Source organism: Myzus persicae, unplaced genomic scaffold (genome assembly GCF_001856785.1).
Source record: "Myzus persicae strain clone G006 unplaced genomic scaffold, MPER_G0061.0, whole genome shotgun sequence".
NCBI lineage: Eukaryota > Metazoa > Arthropoda > Insecta > Hemiptera > Aphididae > Myzus > Myzus persicae.
In genome coordinates, this window is record NW_019103917.1 from 198,450 (window position 1) to 225,424 (window position 26,975).

General features: G+C 28.0%; 1 protein-coding gene across 1 annotated transcript in view; it reads left to right on the top strand.

The window, feature by feature from the left end:
* Positions 1–26,975, top strand: part of LOC111036302 (tachykinin-like peptides receptor 99D) — a 52,408-nt gene extending 25,433 nt beyond the window's left edge. The window contains exons 3-7 of the mRNA XM_022318295.1: positions 16,593–16,741; positions 22,639–22,954; positions 25,142–25,242; positions 25,362–25,452; positions 26,508–26,975. Coding sequence (XP_022173987.1) covers positions 16,593–16,741; positions 22,639–22,954; positions 25,142–25,242; positions 25,362–25,452; positions 26,508–26,702 — 852 coding nt within the window. The 3' untranslated portion in view covers positions 26,703–26,975. The remainder of the gene's footprint in view (positions 1–16,592; positions 16,742–22,638; positions 22,955–25,141; positions 25,243–25,361; positions 25,453–26,507) is intronic.

Sequence of the window (26,975 nt, forward strand, 5' to 3'; positions counted from 1 at the left end):
TATCACTCCACTCTGAATCCATAAATCGATTTTAAATATTTATATTGTTGAACATTACATCATATTTTATTAATTGAATAATACAAATCATATAAATAGGTACTCATTTTTTACCGTCCTTTCGGGATGTATCAATAGTTATGAAAAAGGTTTAATGTGTGAAAGAGTGCACGTATCATCGATTTTCAAATAACAAATTTAGTGTTTGAAATACAAATTTATAAAAAAAAATGCCACCCATTATTGGTGTTTTGAATATTTTTCAAACACTTAATATTTACAAATGACTAATATGTTTGAAATTAAAATTAACTAATTTTATTTCAACGTCTTCACCTTAAACGTCCTTGTTAAAGATACTACCACCATAAAAATATGTGGTTATTTTTAATATGACGATTTTGTGGGTCCAGATGTTTTTGTTTTTGAAATAAAGATTAAGATATTTTACATCAAAAGCTAACTTATTTTAATTTTAAAATAATCATACATAAGCAGTTTTAATATTCAGATAAAACATGTAAATACTTAATTTATAGTTAGTTAGTTTATTGATGTTGCAAGGTTTCCTTTCTTATTTGATAATAAAAATTAAATTACTAAATATGTATATTAAAATAAGAAGGAAGTACACATTTAAATAATATTTTTTTCTTAATTGTGTATTACAAATAATAAATAAATAGTATATAAAATAAAATAAATGTTGATGCTTTGGAAATACTGTGTTATATACTTGATTTTTTTAATGTATTTTTATAGAAAGTGTATTTGTAAAAAACGTAAATAAATGAAAAATGTTAATTTTTATTCAAAAATTTAATTTTTTTTTGCTATACTATCATTTCTTTACAAAAATAAAACAATTATTTTTTCATTCATTAAAATATTTTAATTATTTTACTATAATATGATTTTTGTTTAACAACTAACTCAGTTCGTTGTGCCATGGACATAAAAAAAGTATTCTAGATAATAACTTTATAAATACCTACTTATGCATTTGCGCCAGAAATATTTTGTTTTTAAATAGATTAACTATTCAGAATCATTAAGTAATAATTATTACTGTATTTATATTACTAGGTATGTATTAATGTTTTTGAATTAGCAAATAAGATAAATATTATATGGCCATTTTAGAGAGAAGAGTATGTATTTTTAAATGCAAATTAATACAATTTGCTATCAATTAAAAAGATTGAAAAATATAAATTGAAATAATTTAACAGGTACGTTGTTATTTCTACCACAAAGCTGGATTAAAAGAAAAGTTTGAAAAGATTTAAAACAAATTAATGGAAAAGAGGTTATAGCCTAAATTAAACCGAGAAAAACATTATACGTGGGTACAGCCATTGGTTTGATGTTTTTGTATCAACCGTTTCTCATGGTTCATTGCATTTTATGGCATTCAGATAAAATTTTCTTAAACCTTGATACTCGTAGTAATTAATTAGAACTATAAGTTTCTAATATCTAAACATCTTTTGAAAACAAACTAAACGTATAAACGAGTTAATTTTATTGGTTGAACAAACTGTACGTGTATGATGTTAATCGTTATATTGTTATAAGCCAAACTTAGCTACCTATGAACATTCTTGAAAAACTAATATCAGTTTATCGCAGCTGTGAATTCTCAACTCCTATACCGTATGTCTGTATAAGGTATTTTTAAGTTATACCTCATTTAATAAACTTAACATTTGAAGCTATGCAATATCCACCCTCGTGACCTACACGGTCACACTAACCACTTACATCAGTGGTCCTGTCGAAACGTGCGTTTAATATTATATCGGTATTTCTAGTATTTTTTCACACGTCGTTCTTCCATACCGAATAATGTACTAAAGTCTCATTCAGACAAACTCGTTATTGTTTCATTAGTAAATATTACGATTGCTTTATGTGTGTTTTCGATCATGACACACTTTTGTTATCAATGTCGGGTGGTTCGATGTTAGGGCGAAAACTTCCTAATCAAACTCTGCCGTCCATTAGATAAATGGATGCTGTTAAGAAGGGACGAAGGCGTTACTCAGTAACCTGTTTCCCACTCACACTTGACCGAATAGACAATAAAAGCAATTGTTAGCACTTAAACATAAAAGCTGTTCTAGCGAAATTGAGTGTTGAAGACTTTGTACATATAGGTACCTATGTATACAATTACACGTTCAATCGGGAAATATCCACATATACCTATATTATGTTTGATAAACATTTTACACATACTATGATATGCTATAATATAGCTGCTACCTATCACAAATATGAAAAATGAACAAATGGCCAACATATTATTTAAAATTATCATTATAATATAATAAATATTTATAATAATTGATTTTCAAATAGATTTGATTAAATTTTTTATATTAAATTAAAATAAGCTTAACTTCATACTAAACCATGAATAAAAAGTAGAGTGGACAAGATAAACTATTTTAAGTCATAATTTGCTTGCATAATTATTATAGTTTTTGTCTTTGTGACATAGGTATATTATAGTCACGATAGCAGCTGTCTACCTAACAAAAAATAACTGTAGTCTGAAGTACTTATAATATTATTTGTATAAAATGCAATAATGTATTTCTCTTATTGTTAATGTAATATGATTATGATATATGATTTTTTAAATGTATCGTGTGGAAGAGTACATTATAATTATCACTCAGGAAAATTGATAAATACTAGGTACCTACAATTATTATTGAGAAGCTAACATTTCAAAACACTAAAATACAACTAAAAAAACTCACTCTGTACTAGAAAAAACATTATTAAAATTTAAAAATAGATACTATTGTCGCAAATATATTTGAGTTTTTTTTGTTGTGTTTTGGGTATTGCAGTAAGTGTAATATACATGGCCTACATCGTGATTAACCATCACTGGTGATCAATCGTATAGTTATTCCTAAGTATTTGAGATTTTGATACGATTTAAAACAAGGGGTGAACTGGCCCACTGACCTTCTGTCTTGTAGAATAGTAGTATTCTCTTCAAATACATGGACATGAGGTCCTTCATTAATAAGCATCAAGGGGCCATACTTTAAAGAAGCACATCTTAAATATTTTTTATCCTCAACTGTAATTTCTGAATGTTATAATATTATACAATAAATCGATACTCCTCCATAATACATTATTCAGATATTCTATTGGTACAGAACCCATTTATAAATAAGAGCATTTAGTAATGTAATACTTTTCAAGAGTCGCGGCTGTGTTTGACAAAAAATACTAATTGCTCCTTTGTATTTTCCTGAATGTGAGACCTTCTTTAATTGTGGGTCAGTAGGTTTTTATAGGTAAAGTCCACTTTTGTTTATAACCATGAATATTGATTAAAAAGTTCCTCATAAGTGGTTATTATAGTAAATTTACTAACGAGGCACACTTGAAACTTACTATTCACCATAAATTAGTTTTCTCGTTTTTATAATTTATTTTGAAAATAATGGTAGGCGATTGCAATTATTGTGAAATATGACATTTTTTCCAAGCTTAACATCTTTTTAAAAATATATTTTACAAAGTTTTTTTTTTCATATAAAAAGAATCTTAAAATTATTTTTCATTCGCTTCTATCGGCACTTGAACGAATTTGATGTTACACCCCTAAATTCCTTTATTTGCACCAATGCATTTAATACAATTAATCGTATATAAATACTAAAAATGTACGTAATAAGTATAATTACGTACCTAGTTGAATATATTATAATTTTAATTGAATTCACTACCTATTCATTTATTGTGTAATAATAAATAGGCAAGTACTATTATATTTGCAGAATTGTAATCCAATTGATATAATTCTTTGAATTAAATATAAAAATATTCTATACGTATATTGAACTTTAAAATATTTTTTATGACTAATTTTAATAATATTCTAGGAAACTTTCCAATTAATTAATTTTCAATTAGGTAATAAAAATGTCTCTAAGTTACTGACTGAGTATATTAATTATTGCAATATAAAAAGAAAATAAATTCAATAGAAAGTTAGATTTTTAATTTCTTTACTTTAATAAATTGTATATACATTTTTGAGGAAAATTTTTCGGAAAAAATAATATCGTGCTATTCTTGGTAAAGTATAGTTTGAGGAACCGAATGATTCCAAAAGTGTGCGCAATTAATTGAAGTATTTTGAACAGGTATAATACAAATATAAATACCATAAATTACCTACAACTTACGAGTACTGCCGATAAACGCCTATTATTTATCGAAAACGTTTTAAATAAAATGTACTGAACAACTAAATTTACAGCCAATGTCTAAAACATTCCAAAATCTGTTCAGAATGGTTTTTAATGCTTAGATAAATTGATTTAAGATTTTTACTTCTCGATCTCTCTGTATAATCTCTTGACCTATAATACATAATCCTGTAATACATAATCCTTATACCATAAATAATCCCAGAAAAATACGAACGTTACGAATATAATTCACTCTAAAAATGCCGTATGAATTGATAACTAAAACTTTCTTAAAATATAGCCTACTATGTGATCCATGCGAAAAACCAATTATTAATTTCTACAAATCTATGGAGTATAATAAATTGTACAATACAATATTAAACAAATAGCCTTATGAAATATGATGAAAATGTATCCTAAATAATTTTGATTACTAATTAATAGTCACTTAATCATGTATTTATTTTTCCGTAAAAGAACCTATTATAAATTATAATACACAAAATATATACAACATACCTACATAATAAAGGTACACAATAATCAATTTTAATATAAGTAAATACTAATACAAGATTAATTTTCATGGATGACTAATAGATTTATAATATTATGCTGGACAATTAATTGTATAACTAAACATGAAATAAGTTATATAGTATAATACTAACATTATGTAGGTAACAACTGATATCTATACCGGTGAAACCTTTTATACACTTTGTATAACCCTTTAACCGTAGAATTATTTAAACAATTAAATATCAAAATGTTGCAAAGACATTTTGAAGGTTAATGATTTATTATATTTTACTCCAATATTTAATTTAAAATTTTATAATTAGTTCATTATATACAGCTTATTAATATTGAACACAGAAAGTTGCACTAACCATTACCTAAAAAACCTTTCGTGTTTAAATTGCTTGATTAAAAATAGCAATGATATTGATAGTCTATACATATTATACCTAATAAAATATTTTTTTTTTTTTGTAAACGTTAAAAAAAATGTTCGGTTGCATACATAATAACCGTCAGCGTATAAACGACATATTAAAATTATAAACTGGGAGTGGTTGCATTTCAAAGTTATCTTTATACAGTTTAAACCTGTAGTAATTGTACCCAGCAACGAATGATATTATAAAATAAAAATGTAAATTTGAATAGATAATATAATTATACTATCGAGACGTAATATAATGGCATTTATAAAATAATAATTGTATTAAGTATTCTACGACATTTAAATATTTTATAAAGTATAACCAAAACTTTAGATGTAACATTTGAAAGTATTGCAGATGGCATATTGGATATTTTAGATTTTATTTTTTTTAAATACGAAATAATATGTAATGTGTCTATGTGACTGAATAAAAAATAATCTTTCTAAAAATGAATAAATGTAAATACCATATAGTAATTACAATTACAGTGAAAGAAAAATATTAAAATTCAGAGTAACCATCTAAATGTTTATTTATTTTGTTTGTCAGATAAAAAAGAAAATTAAACTCGACCTTTATTCTAAACTGTTAACAGCTAAAACGTTTTCCGGGGTTTTACTCAGTTTATTTCTCTTTGGAAATTTGAAAAAGAAGTTTTAATTAAAAGTACCTACCTATTTTAATTACATTATAAAATATAAGTCTAAATAATACCGAGATCGAGCATTTACCCAATCGCAGACTGAATAATTGTTTGATGAATTAACAAAAAAATATAAAATAAAATGTCTCAATGAATACATTTTTCATAATATATCGAACATAAAACTTATAATGTAATTAGTTATAATATTGCATAAATTAAAGATTAAATTTTTTTTTAAATAATTATCTTTGAAATTAAATAAATACACTAATATTACGACACATATTTTAAAGGAAAATATAAATTTAGAACTACTATCACGATGGATAATGTGAAATAAGATTGCAAACATTTTAAGTTTTTTATAACAATATTTCGAACGATTGCCGGATGATTAAAGACATTTTTTTTTTTTTACTGAAAAATGAATGGCTTGTGAACTTTTTTAAGTAATGCTCCTAAATTAATGTTGCAACATGACATTTTTATATTTAGTGTTTCAGATAAATATTCTGAGTACAGTTTAATTAAATAAGATATTTGAACACACGTTTTTGTGCAGTTATCGATCAAAAATAAAATAAAAACTAAAAGTAAATAATAACCGCTATTGCATCGGCATTTATAAACGTATAGTATTATGTTATAAAAAGTATTTAGGTCTTAGGTATGTATTCAAATAATGTACCACCCACGAGTATAATATCTTCACACGGTGTCAATATTTTCGTTGTCGTGCAAATAAATTGCAAAATATCTGGTGCATGAACGAATTTCTCATTTTTAAATTTAACACAATAATTATATTCCATTTGTCTCTATTGAAATGGCACCATTTAATAAATACTGGAAATGGTACATGTATTTTCATATTGATTTGATATCTGAATGTTGAACTTCGAAATCTGTTGCAATTGGCTCAGTTTTAATTATGTTTTATGGCCTAATTGATATTGAGTCATTTGCTTTATGTTTAAAATGTTAACTTTAAACTTTCCGTTTGATTTGTTTCATCTTATATACATATTATGAGATTTATTGCAATTATGTTCGTGCAGAACTTTAAGTACATGCATTTAATGCATAAACAATCACTATTAGTGTTGATATACTGGCGTAACAAATTATATTTGTACATAACCATTTAACTTTCTATCATTTCGTTGTCGTTATATTTTCTTGAATTAATAAAACTAATGACAAATCCTGTTAAGGTGTAGTATTTTTATATTTTTGTTATTTTAACAAAATTAGAAGGACACAACAGAAATTCAAAATTAGGATCGACCTTATATTACAAAAAGTTTTCAAATGTAGCTGAACCTTAGATGTTTCTAGAACAATTTATAGATGTGGGTGGATGAAATTTCGAAGGGGTGAAAACTAAAGCTACCCATAAAGTCAGTTATTGTATAATATTATATACGTATAGTTTAAAATTGATTATTATAAAATATATATTTATTTTTCTTTAAGAGGACGTCGTACTCGCTTGTTTAGTCATCGTCGTATATTACTAAATGCATGACATACCTACCAAATTTTACAAACAGAATAATCCATTTAACTCTATTATTTTTAATATTATAGTGAATTTACCAATTTAAAAATATTATGTAAGTTGCCTCCATAGAATTTTTTCACTATTTTAATTTCAAAATAAGTTATGAATATCTTACAATTTTAAAATACTATGAATCTAAATCTATGCCTGATTTTCACATACGTTTTTACTATACTCGAAAATATAATATGTCTGATATTATATAGTTATAGCTATGTAGGCTCGTAGTTATAATGTTCTAGAATTTCATATCCATAGTTGTGTTAACTGTTATTGCTGAATTCATATTGTATTATATATTTATTCGTAGTTAATGTGTTACAGAGCTTGTAAATATAATAATACATCTATTTTATATTTTGTTGATAACCGTTTATAAGCTATTGTTTTTGTGTAATGACTTAATTAAACAAAATATTGATTACTGATTACGCACACATCGAGCTAATTAAATTAATATCAAAACGTATTCATCAACCGTTAAAACATATTTTTATTTTTGGAAACATGGATCTTTTATACAGTAGTTTTACAATAGGAAGTTGTGATGACTGATGAGTGTAATTCCGTAGTGAAGCGTGAGTAAAGCTGGTATCCAGCGATACCACTTCGGCGTGATTTATTATGTATTTCAATAAAGAAAGGAATAAAAAGAGAAAAAACAGTGATAATAATAGTAATTTAAGACTTATTGGAGAGTTATTGAAGTGCCGTAATGTACTTTATTTCTTATTTGAATAATTGATTGATAGTACATTAATATGTTGCTTAGTTTAGTGTAGTTTATTGAAATAGTGAAGAAAATCAGTAGGCCATCGTCAGGCCCGCTCTGACCTATTCAGCTACCTTTGTTCTACAAAAAAATTGCCGCCCCCCCCCCCCTCTCACTTGATCACTCAATATCATACCTTGACTAAACAAAAATTGTACTTGCATATTTATGAGGATTGTAACATGTAAATACCTGTATCAAATGTTATTAGCTGTCTTCCAATAAATTAATTAAATTTAAACATAAAAACATAATATATTATTTTAAAATATTAGACAACTTTACCTCAATGAAATAAATTTGATAAAAATCAACTTTTTTTACTTTACCTATAAACCTATAGAATGGATATATACACAATAATCCAGTAATATGAACTTTAAAATAATTATAAGAACAAAACATTAAAATCAAGATGAAAAAAATTAAACTTCTACTGTTAAAAAAAAAAACACAGTATCATTATTTTATAGTATTTTATAATTACATAGAATATATTATAATGTTACAAAATAGCTTATTATATAAATGTATAATTTTTGAACTTAAACAAAATGAACTTTTCTAGCTTTTACAGCTGAAAACTTTTCAATTAATGATTTTGTATCCACACTTTGACATAATTGATGTTCAATTGAAATAATTGACAGATTAGTCAATCTATCTTGTTTCATGGATGATCTAAGATAATTTTTGACTATCTTTAACTTTGAAAAAGATCTTTCTCCTGTAGCAACACTAACAGGCATAGTTAAATAAATGCGTAGAGCAATACACGTGTTAGGGAAAAATGATGATAAACCATTTGTATGAATATAATTTAAAACATCATGAGAATTGTAATCTAATTTTAAATGAATTCTTAATGATTTAATTTCTTCGTACAACTCAGGACCACTTATATCAGATTCATTAAGGACATTATCGGTCAGATGTATTTGTAAATCATTACAATGTTTGAGTAATTCTATATCAGACATTTGTATTAAATTCTTAATTGAATAAAATATTAAAAATATATCCGAATTTGATCTAAGTAACTCAAATCTTTCATTAAGTGATGAAAGAGTAGAATCTAAAATAGTATAGTAAAAGTTACATTTAAAACTATTATGTGGATCAATTATGGGTTCATCTTCAGTCTCATAATCAAAATGTTTCTTTCTTTTCCTAAGTCTTTGTTCTATTGGAAATGTAGTGTCTCCGTTTACATCTAAAGATAACTCTTTTGACTTTGAGATAATATCTAAAAAATGTTCATCACTTCTTTTATTTGTAAAGTATTCTTTTAAATTTTCGATCATCTCTAAAGCAACGCCAATATTTAATTTTGGGTCTTGAAACATTTTACTCACAACATTAATTTTTGATAATATTTTATACCATATTATTGTAGCACAAATAAATTTGAAGGATTGTATTTTTTTACACAGCGACTGGGCTAGTAGTCGTGTGTTCATGTCCTCTGTCTCATCTTCATTTATTTGAATTAAAGAATCATATATTTCTCCAAGCTGATATTTTAGTGGCTTAATCGATTCAATTCTACTTTCCCATCTAGTGTTTGATAAAGGTTTTAATGTTAAATTTGAAATATTTTTTTTTAGAATATTCCAACGTTTTGTTGACGCAGAGAAATAAACATATAACTCTTGAACAATATTAAAAAAATCAACAATTTCAAATGACATTTTAGCAGCATCATTTACAACTAGATTAAAGGAATATGCAGAACAAGGCACAAAAAAAGCACGAGGATTTATCTGAAGAATTTTTTTCTGTACACCATTGTGCTTTCCTCGCATGTTCGCACCATTGTCGTAGCATTGTCCTCTTAGGTCATTTATGTTTAATTTTAATTCAGTTAAAACATTTAATAAACAATCTGAAAGTCCTTTTCCTGTAGAATCATTAATGGGAACAAAACCTAAAAAATGTTCACAAATTACTGCTTCGTTATTTTTAACAAATCTTACAACAATTGTCAATTGTTCTGAATGACTCACGTCTGGAGTACAATCAAGAATAATTGAATAGTATTTTGATTCTTTTAACATGTCAATTATTTTTGATTTTATAAGAGGTATTTATATAATGTGGCAGCATCGGATTTTCATTAGTGAAAATCGAAGTACCTACTTTCAATTGAAAAACTTGATTTTTTTTAGTGTTAGATTTCTTTTAAATAAGTCAGGCTAGATGACCTAATTAATGATTTTTAACCTTAATAAATACTTCATAATTGCATTGTGAAATTTAATTAAAAGAGAGTACCAGTATGCTATAGGGACCTATGTAAACTGGTCAACTTAAGATATTAAATTAAAACGAAAGACGATGCAAAAGTTGTTAATTATTTACCTATTGATAATATTGGTCAATTATAGCATCCGCGAAGTATTTATCGTGGCTGTTGTTACTATTAATCTGGGGTTATACAGCCTATCACTAAAATTAAATATTTAAGAGACATTTTAGAGACAAAATATTTTTCACTAAAATAGCTAAATTATATACTATTAGAACGATGCACTTTTATTTTATTTATTGACTAATGATTATTTTGATATGGACAATGTATAAAACATAATTTAACCTAACGTTTTAAAGTAACTATTATTAAAAAATATATCGACCCCCTCTCCCTGGGAGTTTTCCGAAATATTCCTACTCTAGATACTGTTATATTAGATATTATAGGGACTACTTATTCACTTGGAAAACAACAATATCTCTCTTGGTCGAAATAAAGTCGTCCATGTCAAATTTAGGATTTCCTGAACACTTATCGCACCCATATTATACGTACACCATAATACAACTAAAATGACGCGTATTTGTTTAAATTTAATTTCGACTTCTGGTGCAACTGGCATTATTCTCATCGTTTCTTTCCGACATCTTGTGTGTATACACAATAATGGACGTCCGTCATTGTTGTTGCTGTTGTCTTGGAATTTCAAGTTAGTGGGATGTAGTTTATTGTAACGACCAGTGTGTTCGATTTTCAACCGACATATTTTTCATTTAAACACTACCAAAATCATTGCTGCAGAGCTTACAACTTATAATTCAACACTCAGAGTATAAAATATAATAATTTTTCTTAAGTCATACAATATTTAAAAATAAAAAATCTATAATATTATGTAAAATCGTCAATAAGTGTATTTTTTTCAATACACATTTTAACTTGTATTTGCTTAATAACAATTTATTAGAAGCTATCCTTTTTTTTTCCAATTTTTAACCGTCGACGCCGCAGGAACTACTTTTGCATTGCTTCTGCGACGCCGCCATCATTTATTGACAATATCAAATATTTATACATCGTGGGGGGTAGACGGGACGACAGCTCCCCGACTTCCCCCCCGTTCATTCATTTTCAAAAATTATTAGAAGGTACCTACATGAAACACCGATAACTCGTTGACAACCGTAAATTATAAAATAAAAATCAGGGAATTCACTCTGCAGTTGTAGCTCTAGCAAATTTAGATATTTTATAATTTATTTATTTTTCTATTAATATAACAGTAGAAATAAGTTGAGAGGTGGCTAGTTAAGTTAGTTACTAGTTCGTTTTTTTTTTCAAAAACATTGCTTATTTTATTACAAAATAAATTAGGTAGCTAATATAATATATATTATTAATTATTATTATTAGCTTATTAGCTAATATGTACCGACGTGAATACAGTATGTATAATATTATAGCAATGTAATATCCTTAAGAAAGTTACAAGTTCAAGTGTCTTCCAATTTTACACTCAAAAAAGTTTATAAAAAAAATATTGCATACCTATGGAATTTTAAATCATTTAATTACTATAAAAACTTATAAGAAACATTCTATTATATTTTCAAGCTTATGAATTGTTTTATCAATATAATATTTTACTGAAAAAAAATCAAACATTTAAAAATACTTTAATACAAATAGCTTAATTTCAAAATTTTCTCGGTGCTAGAAAATGATAATTTTAGTGGAATGTTTCAACTTTCAAGTTTATACGACTAATACTTTTTACAATATAAGTTACAACAAAATAACAAAAAACTTTTGAATTTAAACTTCCGTTCAACTTTTTATTTTTTTACCAGCAATAAGATTAACTTATAAATAATCTTGTATCAAATGTTCAAGACTTGTACTTGTAGATATAAAAATTTAAAATTATATGAATTTTTATCTTACTGTGAAATAATAAAATAAGGAAATGTTCATTAATTTGATACATTTCATTTGAATCTATTAAGTGGGAACTTATATTCAAAACACTATAATGATGTATTTTTCATATTTTGATTTGTTCAATGTTGGTAAGAACAATTTATAAGGAACCTTGTATTTAATTCTTAGGGCTTTTGAATTCCAATCAACAGTTTTATTAATATACATTAGTGTAAAAAAATCAAAAAAAAATGTAAAAATTTAAAATGTATTTTTAAGCTATAAAAACTTAATAAAGGCTAATATTTTGAAATCATTTTACGTTTAGATAATGATGGTATCAATGGGTATTGTATAAAAATTGCAAATCTTTACGGTTATTTATTTTTGAATTACAACAAAAAAATCAATTTTTTTTTTGTTAAAAATTCCCATGTTTGTAATTTTAACCCCCAAATTTTGCAAAAAAATTAACTAGATAACTAATAAATCACCGCCAAAATTGGAGTTTTAAGCTTTTTTAACATGATACTGACCTAAAAATTAATGTTTATTATAAAACTAATACATTCTTGTTATTATGCTCAAAAATCAAAATTCAAAATTAGTATTATTCACGTATAATTATAATGATCCTCGATAGTGAAAATTATATTTAATAATTTCACCATTGGATATTATTTAAAGATAATTATGAGTAAACTGGCATTTGCAAATACATTGTACAATTACTAACTCCTTGATACCATATTATGTGATATTTAATTATTTAAAGGTTTTAATAATTTTTTTTTCGGAACAAATTTGGTGTATTAAAAAATATTTTGCAAAACTAATAAAATATATTGATAATGTTAAAAAATAAAATATTAGATACCTTTATTTTTTTTTATCATATTATATTTTCTAAATTATCAAAAAGTGACAAAAACATTGACGTATTTACTATTTATGCCTTCAGTGCATGGTAATTTATTTTATATAGACTGCGAAAAAATAAAATTGAGTTAAGTACAAATTGTTTTTCCCCGAGAGCGGAATTCAAGTACAATAACATTAATTGGACATTCGATTTTTTTTTTTGGATCTATTTTGTTGCCGTCGCGCATTTCACTTACCTGTATACTTTAAAGTCTCAGCTGTCGAGGATTTGAACTATTACACTCAAATAATATAGTTAAAGCATTACAATATTTCATCAGACGCGGGTCGTCTCGAGCACCACACGCTAGCTATAACGTCATCACCCATCGGTTAATCATTGTGCTATATTATTGTTGTGTACGGAAAACAATATCCGGTCGCATACGGTCCACATTCGGCCCCCTATTGTGCGATTACCACCCGTAGGCAGCCTTTTTGGATGACATTTCTTGGCCTCGTGCCAAAATCCAACTGCTGTCGGCTTATAAACTTAAAGTCTCGTGCGCGCACATAATGCGATGTAATACGTTTGTATTAGTGTATGTGTTTGTTCTAATAATTGTAATAATTAACGGCAATGACTCGGACACAACCCTAAGCTAATAAATGGACTATATATACACCCAAAAAAGTAAAGTGAAAATTCAACCCACAAGTTACACATTTTATTATACGTAACCGACGTGTATCAGACCAACGGCAATGTTATATACAGCTTTCACTTTTCAAGGGATATATTATGCAGCAAACTACACATATTATACCCGTGGTACCTATACTATTGTTTCAAAGCGACAATAATAATTCGAATTTAAATGAACATCGCACTTGACTTTTAATTAAGATAGGTACTATAGCTGATAATATATTAGATTATTTTTTTTTAATAACATTTTCTCAGACATTTAGACTGCAGTCTCGAAAGAGTGATTTATCTGACTTTAAAGTTGTTTAGGTTGCAGTTAACTTACAATTTACGAGTTTAAAAAAATATTATTGTCGCTGTCTTAAAGTGGATTAAAAATGCACTTTTTATGATTTATTAAGTATTTAATATCATTATTTTATTTTATTTTTTTTTTGTCGAGGATACCAATCTGGCACCTATCGCCCACTATTCATTATTCTGGTGGTAAAACTATTGTTATTACCTACTCATTATCAGCTATAAATAATAAGAATAGGTACGCACAAAAAAAAACTCTGTAATAAACTATTTGTTTTGAGCGGCACGCAATGATTTAGTGTTCGAATATTACGGGCAATTAAAAACAAAAAACCAGGCGAACATAAAGTATAGTAATAATAGTAATATGTCTACGGTATTTGTATTGCGATATAAATTTATATAATGTTTAATTTTCGACGAATAATTGGTATAATTGCAAACAATGTAATAAAATACAATGCATATAGTGGTAACTACGGATAAAACCGTTATGAAACATTCGAGTTTCTAACTACACAGTGCTGTTGCCTGTAACGCCAATGCATGGTGCATAAATCATTATAATAATATTATATACTCACCACGATACCCAGATAAATTATTGATAACCAAAAGCGGAGAAAATATTTTGATTCTCGGACCAGTGTAACAGCAAAACGCAATTTCGTCGTTTATGTGGGCTCGATACTATAATATGACATTGTATAATATTGATTCGTACAGTGTTGGTTTTGTTTAAGTCTTTCTCGGCTATAATAAAGTACTTATTCAAATACTTTTTTGTGTTTCGAATCCATTTTAAATATACTTAAAAAAAATTAATTTTTTAAATATATACTTATTTTATGAGCTTATAGTTAAGTGTTTAAAAAATCCCAAGCTAAATTATATGAAAGTTTGGCTCCACTTAATTAAAAACAATATTTAATCATAATTGTATACAAATATTTATGTACCAAAATAAGACTTGCATAAACAAATACTTTGGTTCGGAAAAGTGCTAATAGATATTATGCAAGTATGCAAGTATTAAAAAACAATATTGTAATCATGTTATAGGTAAATTGCGTGTTTATATAGTTATTGAAAATGTATTTAAATGGTTTTTATTTAAGTACCTATACGTCTAATGGCTATACCTAAATAATAATTATTTACCTATTTAGTGAATAGCTAGGTATTTTAAATTAATTTTAAAACTGTTTGTACGTGGTTACAGTGATAATATTATAACATAACCGTCAAAGGCCGGAAATTATTAATACAAACATCTCAACGTCTTACGCAGATTAAAAAATGCGTGGTGTATTACATATATATATATTATATCATGTGAACGGAGTCGTTTTCTTAAGATTTATCGTCGTCTATATCGGCGGAACCATAATATATTCTAACACCCACATACCATAATTTTATTTACCAATGATACCCGTATATCGAGTACCGACTGTGCGATGTTGTTGTTATATCTATATAAGATTATACGTTCAATTTCGATATAAAGCGACCGGAACCGATGTTTATCGTCACTAAATTATTATATGTCCGGCAACGGGTCTGTCTCGGACGTCCGGTGCACCAGACCTATGACCATCACGACAACGACACTATGGTACCCATAGGATGGAGCAGATATATATTATGTATACTTATACTGGCTGACCCGATGAAAACGGTGTAGCAGATAATATTATTATTATTGGGCTGGTCCGGCTGGTAGTATTACAACATTTGATTCCGGTATCTGGTACTGAACTATTTGATTACTTACTACGCCGTATCGCTTGGGCAGATAAATTCAGTATGTAATTTGGGACGAAATGTAAAAGTATAACATATATTTTGCACCACATTTAAACATTATTTTTAGTATTATTTGCTCCACAACAGTAAGCAAAATGGAATATGTAGTCTGCGCCACACTTTTAAGGTCTTAACTTCAATTTTTGAAATTTACCATTGTTTTCAAGGACAATATGGCTTTTTTTATGACCCGAAATTGTACTTATTTAATAAACATAAAACATATAACTTATATACATTTAATTATAATGATAATAGACTGATTTTATATTATGTTTTATAATAACCAAAATTGTACTTATTTAATAAACACTAAATATCAGTGCACCTATTTAAGATGTGCCAACAATAAAATATAATATTGAATTAAAGGAAAAAGATAAAATTCGTTGAGTGCCAAGAATTTTTTTTTTATGGCCATCGGTAAAAAAATGTTGGTCACCACAGGATTAGAGAAAAACAACGAAACAAAACCATATATATTATATACACCAATAACTTCTAGTGCGACGGATATTGGATTATATTTTCTGATAAAACGGCTAATTTATGGTTTTTCTTTTCTTTTTTAGTTTCAAGCAGCTCTGCTACAACGATGGAATCTGCCGTCGTTCATGTGCGCCTTCTGTCCATTCATACATGTCCTTTCCATCACGGTGAGTGTGTTCACGCTGACCGCCATAGCTGTGGACCGGCGCCAAGCCATACTCAATCCGTTCGCGTGAGTATATTAATTGCCACTGGCAAGCCTTTGAGAATGGGGTCATATTCTTTATCAAAGAGTAAAGCAAACTTCAGACGATTTTACGCCTGTGATGTTATAGATTCCGAGTATCATAGATACGACGAACGGCGTGCGTACAATTAATCCTCACTTAATATGTAGGTGGGTACTTTATTCCTACACAGCACACATAATATAATACTTAATAGCAGGTTTATCGATTTATTTCAGTCTACGGTTACACATCATTTTGTTAACTATTTATTGTAATATTCCAATCGTCGAAGCGATTTTCTAACTGTTTTTCGTAACAAATAAAAATTAATCAACCGTAAAAAAAAACTACCATCGAATTACGATGCAGATTATTTATCCAAATTTACAATAAACAATTCATTAACCATAATTTGTATTGTTGGCCAAACTAGTACAAACGCATAAAAACATACAAATTACAATGTTTAAATAAAATCAATATGTAATTACTTATTCGCTGATTGAATGAATAACAATTGGATTTAATGAAGTTTTTAACGCATTTATAAATTATATAATACTATGTAGAACAACCGGACTAAATAAAACGAACTCGTCTCGCTTCGGTTGTAATATTTTGGCTTAAGACATAAACGTATAGTAATGTGTTTGATGTTAATTTAAATAAAATATCTAATATGAATCATCACATGGGAGGAAACAATTCAGGGAGGATCTCAGTTAAAACAGTGCATATTTTTGACATTTCTTAACGGTTGTCGGCAGTTTTTTACTCACAGATAAAAACTATTGAAAAAACAAAATATTTCTGTTGTAAGTTCCGTATAGAGTCAACTTTTGAGTAACAAAATATATGTGAACATGCTACATGCTACATGAAACTTTATAAACAATTCTCGAACAAGTACTCAAAGGAAAACGTAATAAAAAAAACATCACTGTAAAAAGTGTAAAACCAATACATTCCTCTATACATATCCAGTCTAAAATAGTTGTATTTTAATATTGTTTAATATCAAATGTCGGTATTTTTGAATGGTGTATGACGTATAGAAAGAGGCTTGTGAGAACTTTAATACGTTCAAATAAAAATAAAAAATTGTCCAAAGTTACAACTACTTGAAATGTTGACTTGAGACGAGGCTTAATAATAGTTGGAAAATATCTGTTACGCTATCTGTTAATTGTTATCTTATAATTTTATAAATATTTTATATAATAAATTAACGATGAATTTCGATATAAAAATGTTTTTTTTTCATTATAAAGTATCAATTTAATTATTGTCTTTTGAAGTAGAGTTTGAACAGATTCGTAAACGTCTTTTTTCTTACGCTGAACTAGGTTCTTATTTTTCTTATTCTTCGCCCTTCCTTTCATATCAGTAACATTGCAAAAAATAATATTTATGTTGTTGGTGCACCAATATTGTGCATACATACATACTATAATTAATAAATATATAACTAACTCAATGTACGTATTATTGTTTGCGGTTTGATGTTTATAGACACTGTATTTATGTATTACATTCTAACCAGTAACCACACGTCATATAAGTTTTAAAATTGTATGATAATTGTGTAACCAATGTTATCATGAATGTTTGTGTTATACTCTTAAATAAAATTGTAGTGATAACTTACACGCCTAACACTTTTTTCTTATGATCCCCTCATATAATATTAGATGCAAACAAATGCATGTAACTCGTAACTTTAAATCTTAAATATAACCTAGTCACTTTGAATGTAGCCTGTAACTATATGCACACTTTTAGTGTAACGTGTAAGATTAGGTTAGTCTATAGTTACAATTAATAGTGAAACTTGTCCATCCAACGTCCACGTCCCTGAATAAAACATAATAATATATTGCAGTATAATAACGCATACATTATGTAATATACTTGTTGGGTGGGTACATATAGTCAACAGAATCGCAAATACTAATCCAATGAAATCCCTTGGGTGTACATTGCGAATAAGAAATCCTAAGCACGTACGTTCATTATTATTTTACATAAATAATAATAGTGCCTAATATGCATGTGAATAATGGGTGGTGGTATTTCGTTGCAACGTATAATGAATGATGATAAACAAGATATAATACGACAAATTATTTGATATCATCAGTAGGCTCAGAAATCGTAACCATGATATTATCCGTTGTGTGGCCGCCGTGGCAAGTACCTGCAGCATAATACAGCACATAATTAATAAGGGGTTATCTTAAGGGTCCATATGACCATCATAATATATTAAGAGTTTTCACATGCCAAAACTATTGTCTGCGGCAACGTCGACGTTATTGTAATAATTACATTTACGCGAGTGGATACAAATATCACACGTGCACGACATTTCACATGACAACATTATTAAGATACGCTCACACGCTTCAGCCCTGCAAAGACGACCAGAAATCGGTAGAGTTGGTATATTTTTATTTAAATATTGAAGTAGCCGTTAATCATTAGGTACATGATGAAGGTGCATAATATATTGATTGCACGTTCTACCGATTCCTCGAGTAAACCACATGACTACGTGGAACAATAACGGCTGCATTATTATAGTTACGTCGTTTTTATAATAATGATATGATATTATAATATTATTGTTATTATTATATACGTAGGTATCGCATAATATACCATGGAATTCCACTTGCAAGAAAAATATTCTTACCAGATGATTGTTTTATTTTCTTTACCGCAGAAAAAGTTATTTCATCAAACCGAACCACTCAAGTGTTTTAAAACTAAAATGTCCCGTCAACAATGTTTCATAAAACAACTGTTGAGAAAATAGTAAAGCACATGACAGCAGTTTCAACTTAATTACAAATCTTAGAGTCTAAAATAGTAAATATAATACGGTTTCAGTAAAAATGATTATTATAATGTTTTATTGCCTAAGCAATAACGTTCTTATTGATCGCTTTATGATTCATTAATTACTACTATGATAAAGTAACAAAAACAAAAAATGTACTATTAAAACTCTCTATCTTATACAAAAACTAAAGAATATAATATTCAATAAATACTCAATGATGGAAACTGTAAAATATAAAAGATGGACTAAACAAAAAAAGATTATAATTTATATTAAAATTAACAATCAGATAATTCACGAACACTGTGTAATCAAAAATCGTAACGGACTGACATAACTATATTATACATGAGAGGCATCATTTAGGTGTTCTATATTACATAGTAGGTAAGGCCACAAACCTAAAACTGACTATTAAAATAATTGTTCAATATTTCAACAATAATAATGATTAAATAGGTAGTAAATATCATGTATATGGTTAAAAACTCTAATTACGATAAATACAGGTAGGTAATACCTACCTACTAATTTGTAATTTTTATAGATGTTGTAAACAGTATCGACTTTTTAAAATTTAATTCAGCTGTATTAAATTATTATTATTTATTATTTTCAACAATTTAGTAAGTACCTATTATAAACGATAAACATATAATACTAAGAGTCGGCGAGTAGCTTTGAAGTATAGTTTTCGAGTATATAGGTCGCTGTTGAATAGTCCACTGCAATACGTATAATGTAATGGATGTGCTAAATAATTTTTTGAATTCAATAATAAATTGCACAACGTGATTCTGAGCATAAAAAGTATTTCAGCCTTTTTATAAGGATATATTATTGAGTTAACATTTAAGACATCCATTACAATGACCGACTCAAAGACAAAATAGGTGTACACTCGAAACTTACTAAACAGCAGAGGAACCTCCCCGGTTTATTTACATTTATTAAAATCATGAAAATTAATGTTTAGAATAATACCATATGAGCGATGACTGTCATAAAATGATAATAAAAGTTAAAGTTAAATGTTACTACTTTCATTACAAAACAAAAGTTTTCGAGATTTTTTCAGCCTTTGAAAAAAAAAATTGTGAATAACATTATGAAATTAGTTGTAGTTGTAGAACGATATAAATCCAATGTTGATACTTTCAATTTGTAAATTTGAACAAATAAAATTAGCACGAAGAATTATTTTTAAGCTTTTCCCAAAAACTATTTATGACAATATGATATTTTTTTTAATCATGGAAAAAGCTTTTTTCTTACTAGATTGATTCAGGGAGAGAGAGAGAGAGAGAAATATAATAATCTTATAAAATTAATCAAACGATCATTTTTCAATATTATATCCATAACATTAACTCCAGATTCCAGTTAATATATATATTTTTATACATTTTAATCAATCAATAAACTCATTATGGTATGATAAACAATAATAATTTCTCTGTCTTCTTATTCTTTAGGATAATTTATTAATTAAGACTCAGACTAAGCCTATGTATTGAAATTTTACTGTGTCTTTTATAAACGTGGTTGATTATGTCCACAAATTGCTTCATATATTGAAATAAATAATTATTTTTTACATTACACTTTTTTCTACTTGTAAGTATAACGCACATCATTACATAGTTCAACAATAAACATGAAAAATTCATGCTATGACATACATTTTTTCAAAACTAAAAAATTACATATTATTTTCAAAATGGTTGTTGGATGTCTCGTTTTGAAATTTAAAAAAAATATTTCTTAACTTACCCTACCTCCAGAATCTATATTTATGTTGCAGGGGACTTAGTGAGATGCCGTATTACAATACGCTTATTATTTGAATTGTTTATAGAGAAAAAACAAAATGTATAAAAATAATAATTATTATTTAGGTTAAATTTAAAGGGACTTTGGTTTTCTCACTTTATCTATTTCACAATTATAAAATGCATTACCTCCACTTAATAATAGTTTGAAAATCATTGGAAATTACATATTTTAATTTAAACATATTTTTTTTATTCTAACAAAATTAAATTTTCATTTCACTATAAATTATTGTTTTCAGCTAATAAATCACAGCTTAAAGTTTTGAACTTAAATTTTCTGAACTTTGTTTTTCTTAAACGAAGCGCTTTTAACATCAATATCATCCTAATCGCAATGTATTTATACTTATCTCAATAGTATATAGTTATTTCCTTAACCTCTATTTGGTTTAAATTACACATTCCTAAGCTACTCCAATAAACCCTACTGTGTATGGATTTAGTTGGAGGGTATTAGGTGGTAAAATATTGCTTATTGTAATACGATCTCATTGTGCTATGTGTGATAATGCTATGAAAGTAAGTATATTACAAACCATTGTATCAAATAAGTTCCTTATTTTATTTTTATAACAATCCTATTTACGCCATTTTCATATACGAATATCAATAATAATCTATACAGACGTTTTCGCGTTTATCTCCTCAGCCGTGCAACGTACGCATTCACCTAAATAGGAATGATAAGACCGCAGTGGATCAGCGAACATTCTGTGAAAGCCTTTGACGCGCATTGTCGTGGATTCTCACATACCGAGCGTAATTCGTATCGTTTAACTGTTTGTGCATTTATCATGATCGATCGATCGCATTGATGGCCCGTGATCGTGTGGAAGGAAATCAATACATTTTGTAGAACGATAACAATTAAAGCTGGGCTTAAGTCGAGTAAAAAAACCTCGCCTGCAGCTTTCTAACAATCATATCGAATATATGCGTCAACACAAATTATTTATTTCGACAAACATTGACGTAGGAGGGGGGGACGACAATCAAAAACTATAACAGATAAAAATATCTTCAAAATTGTCAAACAGGAAGAAAAAACCCTATACAATTACATTAAAATGTTATAATAATATCATATTTATTATTTATGACGAATCAGTGGAACAAGTTATTTTTTATTAATATTTTCTATAGTCTAATAAAAAATATAATCTCGATAATAATAACAATAATAATGATCACAACAGTAGCGATGCGTTTGTGTTTGCAGTGCGAGGACATCAAAAACCCAATGCCTGTGTGTGATCGGGTTGATCTGGATCGCCGGTCTGGCACTGAGTTCACCGATGGCGTATGCTCAACGGGTGGTTTTCGTGTCCGAAGACTGGCCGTTCTGCCTAAACGTCAACTTGTCACACAACGTGATGCTCGTTTATAGGGCTCTACTGGTGGTCGTGCAGTACGTCATACCGCTGTCGATCATGACGTGGGCCTATTCCGGGATAGGATTCGCCCTGTGGGGTTCGTCGGCTCCCGGAAACGCTCAGTCACAGAGAGACTTGAATCTGATGAGAAATAAAAAGCGGGTAAGTCGTTGTATGTTGAACAACATTATTGTGATTCTTATTCTTATTGATATAATAACTCATCGCTTAGACAAATTATCGCGTCTAATTACTACTTCACATACAAACAACTTACTATACGACATCATAAATCATAATATCATGGAACCGATCGATAAGCAACTAAAAATGATTTTTCGATATCAATTTATATTATTGTAGCTGTCAAGAGATAAAAAGTATGATTCAATTTTATCATTGCGTTATAATATTATGTACCTAAATATAACTACAGAAGTACTGGTGCATTCGGGTTTTTTACATATAAACCAGGATTAATTGTTAGGGTCAAACAATGTTTTTCCTTTTACTCTTCTCAAAACTCACTGCATCAACCAAAACAAAAATATTATGTACGACATAGTTCTTCCTTAAACTCTTTACAAAGTTTTTTTTTTATTTGTAAAACATAATATTACAACAATAAGAAAATAATATATTTTTTACATTTCATTTTTTTTTACGGTTATTTTAGTTCTCTATTTTCAATATACCAATAACATAGTGGTATTGTAAAAATTATTAAAGAAAATTTGGTTTCATCGAAAAGTATACTTGAGACGGACGTAACATATTTTTATCAGGCACACGAAAATAAAATGTAAAGATTTGTACATTTGTAAAATATGTTTAAATTAATTTTGTGAGTAATTGGCAGATACTATTTATAAAACAAAAAATCATTTGTCAAGACAATTTATTATAAATTACTGTTCCAAATGTTCTTAAATGTATACAATATTATTTGACTCATACAATTACAAATACGTTGTTAGCTTACAATGTATGTTTTAAGTTGAACTCTTATATCGAATTGGTATATATTTGATACTATTATAGGCTTTTAAATGTGTAAAACATTTATTCATAAACAGCATATAAGTTATAAGTTCATTATACATACGTGCAATAACAGAAAACAGGTAGGTAGGTAAGCACTCTAAATAATTCGCTGTTTAGTACATATAGTAGGTATACTATTAATATAAAACCATTAAGACATACTACGCGTGCTTAAACTAAGCAATATGAGAAAAAAATTGTAAAAGTTCAATGAACCGGAATTTTTGTGTACCTAGATGATAATTAATCCTTATACTCATTAAGTGTATTATTAAATAATAAATTTAATTGTTTTTGAATTTCCTATACAACTCTATTTTTTTATATTAGGCATTTTGTTGCAATACGAGTATATGAATCTTTTTAGACAATATTTTTCCCTGGTTCAATTAGCGAGTGATCCCGCAAGTCCATTAGCTATGTCAAAAATGTTTGATTTTTACTCTGTGGCCAACCCTAGGTTATTTTATAAACTGAAACGAGGGACGCTTTTAATTTAAACTGTTGGATGACGAGACCATTTATCGGGTCAATTTTTTTTATGATTTAGTTTCGCCATATCTCTTTATATACTGACAAAAAAAAAATCGTTTTCACTCTGTGAATCGCTTATCAACTCGAGGTGGTTTTGTATAGCAATTGCTATTAGCAAATCGAAAGATGTTTTAGATTTTAACTGCCCGAACAAATGTATAGCGATCGAGTGACCCCTCGCCGGATGTCTAATCTCTATGGCTATACTTTTTCAGCCCCTATAGTGACTGTAGCATGGGTCCTTCAAGCTTATTCGGACATCTTATATACTCACAACTCACAGCCTAAAAACCATTTTTTTTTTTTATCAACGCCGATAATAGAGACCGGGTTTGACATTTCATTGTATTCCTACCCTTAAATGCATTTGTATTTTTTTCTTAGTATTATTCTGTATAATATTGTTCACGCGTGTATTGTAAATTTACCAGTTCAGAGTTTCAAACGGATTTTCATTTTTTTTTTATAGTTAAAAGTATAGGTTCAAGTTTTTTTAGATTATTACAATAGTATAGACTTCTTGGCCTAAACCTGTGACCAGAAATGTCATTCACATGGCTAACTTCAATCCCCTTAAACATTTTTATCCGGAGTCTTTTCCACACGAAAAAACACGTAGTAAACCACACACGCTCATGTACTTGACACGCACACAATCGATCATAATAACTATATACGTATTATATATTATAATATATTTCAATTATTATGGTTTATAATCATATAAAGGTAGAATACAATGTCATTAAACTTGACACGATTATTTTCAAGGTCATCAAAATGCTTATCATCGTTGTTGCGCTATTCACGTTGTGTTGGTTGCCCCTGCAAACGTACAATCTATTACAACATATATTTCCTCAAATAAACGAGTGAGTATTGTATTACTATTTGTATTTTATTATGTTCAATAAATGACTCACATCTTTTTTCCCCAAGACTTTCTGCGTTTTATAAATAATAATATACTTTATTGTCAATTTCATTTCAGGTATCCTTATATCAACATAATTTGGTTCTGTTTCGATTGGTTTGCCATGAGCAATAGCTGCTATAATCCATTTATTTATTCCATATATAACGTGAGTATATAGAGCATCTAAGTTGTATAAATAAACACTTTTTTACCATCACAATTATATTTTATTCGTCAATCGTAACCAAAAGTACAAAAGTAAATTGTGACACAAAATTTAAATTTTGTTGACATATTATACCTACTTTGACGATATTATATTATCAAAGATATATTTAGATATGTACATATATTATTAATAGACTCTTTTCGATATGAATGCTCTTGGGAACTGAATATGAAATTAATTGGATTATGTATATTATACAGTATACTGCATTTTATACATAATTACTTAACTATTACTACTATAGAGATTAATGTTTTATAATAACGACTATAGTACAGTCAATTTCAAAACAAATTTAAGATAATTAAAATTGAATTATGTATTTCATAGTGGTCTTAATTTTTTTTACATTCTACTGAAATCTACAAGCACCCAAATACTGCAGTGGTTAGTTATTTTTTTAATTATTTAATTATTTTTCAAAAACAAACTTTTGTACTAAGCCAGAAATGTATGTTTATCTCACAGTTAATAATATACGTCTTAATCAGAGTATTTTATGTTTATTTTATTGAAACACGTCTTAAACATAATAATAACGTACCTAATGGCCAAATAAGACAAAAACAATAATTATACTATAGTTAACTCTTCGCATTACATGCAAGTTTATACTTTTTACGAAATAATTTCTTACGTAATATCACTGACATCAACGGGCCCGGTAAACCGAGACTGAAAAGACAATTTACCTGTATCGATAATCGATCACTGAAGAAAATAGACGTTTAATTTTATAAGTAAAAAACAACATTTGAAAAAAAAATAGGATATTTTAATAAAACCTTAGATTGTCACACGTTATTTGTATTTTATGATGTATATTTTCAATTGTATACTGGTTGTGTGACGTGGGGCGGGGAAGCCTCCCACTAGTCGTTACATGTGTGCCCCTGAAGGGTTAAGTCACCCCAAAAAAATTGACCACCCTACGCCTGTGTATCTATGACAAAAATATTGAGCTTTACGCCGACCATAATTATTATTCTCAGGAGAAATTCAAACAAGAGTTCAAAATGCGGTTAGACTTCATGGCGGGAAAGAGGCGGCTGACCAGGGATCTGAGCGCTTTTTCCAGTGGCCGGTTCGAGTGGCGCACCAATCACGTGAACACGCACGAGCGAAACCTGAAGCACAGCTCGATCGTCACCAACGACACGCCATTGATACTCACACCCGACGCGTGATTGATCGATTGACCTACCGAAAGGCTGTGACCTCGTGAGACGTTATCAATTTAATATTTATTTCGGTGTAATTGTTATCGTTGCGGCGTCGGTGTAAAATAAGTTTTTCGATTGTCCCCCACGCACGATAATATAATGAAATATATATATATAAGTCTTGGCCGGAAGTCCCGAGACCCCATCGTCCCCGTTCTAGAAAACAGATCCCGCGTGATTTTTTTTATCATCACTTTGTTTTCTTACTCCTACTATCATACATTTCTTTCTATTTGC